General features: G+C 45.2%; 1 protein-coding gene across 1 annotated transcript in view; it reads right to left on the bottom strand.

Moving 5' to 3' along the window:
- Positions 1-3,803, bottom strand: part of LOC107083024 (1-phosphatidylinositol 4,5-bisphosphate phosphodiesterase gamma-1-like) — a 47,302-nt gene extending 43,499 nt beyond the window's left edge. The window contains exon 1 of the mRNA XM_015371957.1: positions 2,981-3,803. Coding sequence (XP_015227443.1) covers positions 2,981-3,233 — 253 coding nt within the window. The 5' untranslated portion in view covers positions 3,234-3,803. The remainder of the gene's footprint in view (positions 1-2,980) is intronic.
- Positions 3,804-4,054: the final 251 nt, after the last annotated feature.

The following is a 4,054-nucleotide window of genomic DNA, read 5'->3' as shown; positions in this document are numbered from 1 at the left end:
CGCGGGAACCCTGGACCAATGAGCAAAACTGACTGTGACATAGGAAGCACGACAGAAAGCTGGTGGGGGAGTTTAAACAAACAGCCTGTCGGTAAAACGGCAAATACGTCCTTCTTAAAAATTAATAAGCGTAGAGCCTCTTCCTGTTCCCGTTTCAACGAAAACCCCAAGTCTAATCCTTCCAAAACTGATTCCAAAGCTGAGTCAAACGAGAACTGTTCAATAGATGTTGCCATCTTCCTTGCTGTGCTTTCTCCAACATCGTGCACCTTTGTTGTCATGCCTTACAAATGCCACCCACTTCGCATCCAGAAATTCAAAACACATCTCTGCGTTATGATTGGCCCGTCAGTTCAAGGGCCTGGGGCATTGATCGAGGCTAGACCAACTCGCAGGTAAAAATGATTTTGGCCGCTAGCGGGTGAGGCTAGTTTACCAGGCTAATGTTTTTGGTCTAAAGGCTGATTTATACTCAGAAACCAGGTCGTCTGCTTGTGTGTCGCAGTGAACGAAAATTTGCCCACACCCCTTCCGCAGACACTCTGCTGCACCTCTCCAAAATTGTATGTGACTCCAGACAGGAGGCCTCTGATTGGTCAAATCTACACTATGCGTATTTAACGTTTGGTACCTTACCGGCTTGTTTTGTTTGTATGACCGCCATTGTAGAAAATGACTCTTGAAGATGGAAAAGCTAGAAGAGGAAGATGCGCAGCATATGACGTACTAACAGAGCGTCAACGAAAACACAACCACAAGCCAGGCTAACTCCAAAACCAGTCGGGAGAAGAGCAAAAACATCTTTTCCTCTGAGAAAAGCCTCAACAAACAACCAACCAAATTAAACAAAATATGGCGACTAGGGTTTTATTACAATATTGCTTCACACTATAAGAACAAACATGTACTGTAGATGTTTCTCTCTAGGGTTTCAATTTCCCCATAAGCTTGATTTTCCAGAGTATATTGTTGTAGGACTTTTCGATGAAGAAGTTCTTACTTCTACTATCAGGTATGGATCTGCGAGCTACTGTAGCAGCTACACTTTTTCCCCGTCTTTGTTGCAGGAAAACCCTCTTAAAGTCCATTACCACCACCTAAAGGCCCAAAGGAAGGATTTACTGTCTTACTCTTGTTAAATGTTATGTGACTAAAATGAAGTACCTCTGAGATTTGAAAATGGCATTTTGCTAAATTGCGATTATATTGAAATTTAATTTAACTGCCTAGCCCAACTTTAAAATTCCCTTGTAGTCACTTTGTATCCATTTGCTAACATCTTGTCTCTTTAACGATGCATCTTGCATACACACCCCTAAAGGGGTTTTAATAACAAGAACCCTTCTTGATGTACATGTAGACAGGCATTAAAAATTCATCCTGAGTTGCCATCCTTTTAGTTTCATATCAACAGATTCTCCAACGTGAGCGGTCGGTCTGTGCTGCTCCTCCCCTGCTCCTCTGATTCTGCCTGACTGGCTGTAGAGTTTAGGTAGGCAGCAATTTCCCGATAGGCTTGCATCTGTTGCAAATCGTTCCACATTATGAGGGTGATCAAAGGGTGTTCTGTGAGCTCTTCAAAGCTGGGTGTGTTGATTTATAATCTAACCCGTCTTTAAAACTCTCAACAGCTTTATTTCTAAACTGCTGGTGTGTGCTCTGGTTTCTATTCTGAATGCTTTCTAACTTTCTCAAAATAAAATAAAAAAAAAATGAAGACACATTCACATAATAGCTTGAATTCATGTAGGGGTATTAGACTAATTGGGGCTGGATGCCCATTGTCACTCACTTTGAATTTTTTTTTTTTTTTTTTATCTTGAAAATCATACATCCCATCATTATTCAATAAAATTCAGCTTTCTTATATAGTGCCAATTCACAACACAAGTCATCTCAAGGCACTTTACAGTTCACCAGATCATACAGTAAAATTGATTCAAAGTTTTCTATCTAAGGAAAACCAGTTGATTGACTCGAATGCAATACCTCACACTAAGCATGCTTGTAGCGACAGTGGAGAGGAAAAACTCCCTTTTAACAGGAAGAAACCTCTAGCATAACCAGACTCAGTGTGAGCGGCCATCTGCCGAGTCCGACTGGGGTTCAAGGAGACAGAAGCAGAGATACAAAAAGCAACTGAACCAGTCCAGGAAACAAACAGCCAGGCAGACGAGCTCCGAGCCAACTGATGAACATCAGGAAATAAATTTTAGAGAGATGTTATCCATATACCGAATGAGACAAAGAAAATGTGGGTAGAACATCTAATAATGAAAAGGGTATTCAACAAGCAGCAAAACAAATATTTACCATTTATTTTTCCTCTCGCTTTGTGCAGGATGTTTCTATTTTAGCAATATTACAGCGGTGAAACCACGATATTTATTTGTATAGTAAATTTAAGAAAAACCTACACTGGCCAAAGTGTTGCACACAAAAACAACATTAATTACAACATAAAGGAAAACACAAACACAGAGTAAAACTGGTTGATTGCATCAACTCATTGACTTGAATGCAATCCTTCACACTACACAAGCTTCTAGCGACAGTGGAGAGGAAAAACTACCTTTTAACAGTAAGTAACCATCTGCTGAGGCCGACTGGGGTTTGAGGAGACAGAAGCAGAGATATAAAAGGCAACCTTAAACCAGCTGGTTTAAAGAGGAAACACACAGCCAGGCAGTGGAGCTCTGAGCCAGCTCCCATTATGGGCTAACAATTCAAATGAAGTAAATGACTTACAGAAAGTGTTTGTTGTGCTTTAATGTTGTCACTCAGATTCATCAACATTTTAAGATGAACTGAACCATTTTTTCCTCCTCATCCATGCTGAAAGGCAGCAAACCACAACAAACCCATCTCTACAATCACTACACTACTGAAACAGTTTCATGCCTTTAATGCAAAGCTTCCCTTTCTAGGTTTAAATGGAGCAGCAGGTCCTGAAGTCCATCTTCTGAGCTGTAACACTCACCTTCTCCTTCCATCTTATCAGGACTCCTGCTCCACACTATCTGCCTGCTGTCCTGTCTGATCTGGAACGTCCTCCTCTCAGGCTTCTGGGACTTCTTCTGGTAGAAGACGGTCATCACGGTTCCCATCTCCAGGCTGCTAAGGATCCGAGCACCAACTTCGGTCCAGTCCAGCATCCTGGAGGCCGTGAGCGGAGCGCAGGCGGCCTCCTCCGTGCAGCCGTTGAGGCAGCCGCTGAACCTGGCTGCGCACATCCTCACTGCATCGCTGGGGTCAGGATCACCGATCTGCTGAGAGGGCTTTAATGATGGGCAGGATCCAGATCCCTCAGCCGATGCACAGAGGAGAACCGCTATCCAGCATATCCACTGCTGCCGGGAGGGAGTCCAGAGATGGAGGAGGAGTGGATCCCTGGGTTATCCTTTCCAGATGCTTCTGGGAGAAGAGCAGTGAAATCCACTCAGGGAGAGCTCTCATCACCGCTGGGCTCAGGTTTCCACCCAGTTTGCGTTTTTTTTTTCCTTTCACTCCTCCAGAGTCCACGACAGCAGGAGGGGGAGCAGCGCAGTCCGGCTGCCGCGGCGCCTCCCGCCGCTAGGGCGACAGACAAGATATGTCTCCAGCTGGAGCCTCAGGGACCGAGTCAGAGGGAGGTGACAGCAACACGAAGCGCATACAGTAGCGTTGGGTTTAAAGTCCTCGGCTCGGTTCTGCTTCCTTCAGCTCCGGCAGCAGAGAGCTGGAAGGAAACCAGACCGGAAAGGCTCGATCAGATTTTTTTCTCTGCTCCTTTCTGAACTACTGGAAGGATCCGAGGGAGAATGGTGGGAGTGAAAGGAGAGCAGAGAGAGAGAGAGAGAGAGAGAGAGAGAGAGAGAGAGAGAGAGAGAGAACGGGGGAGGAGGAAACAGTGACCTCTGCAGGCCGACAGGAGATCAGCAGCTCCGAGGGGGACAGGCAGTGGCGTAACTATCAGTAGGCAGAGACGGCCCCCGACCTCTTAGGGGCCCCATCACTGACATCTGGTTGCCCCCCTACGCATTTATGGACTAGGACGTCTCTTTGCTACGGTGGC

Source organism: Cyprinodon variegatus, unplaced genomic scaffold (genome assembly GCF_000732505.1).
Source record: "Cyprinodon variegatus isolate N-32 unplaced genomic scaffold, C_variegatus-1.0 Scaffold67, whole genome shotgun sequence".
Classification (NCBI taxonomy): Eukaryota; Metazoa; Chordata; class Actinopteri; order Cyprinodontiformes; family Cyprinodontidae; genus Cyprinodon; species Cyprinodon variegatus.
Note: the sequence above shows the minus strand (reverse complement) of the source record. Positions and strands in the feature narration are given on the sequence as shown.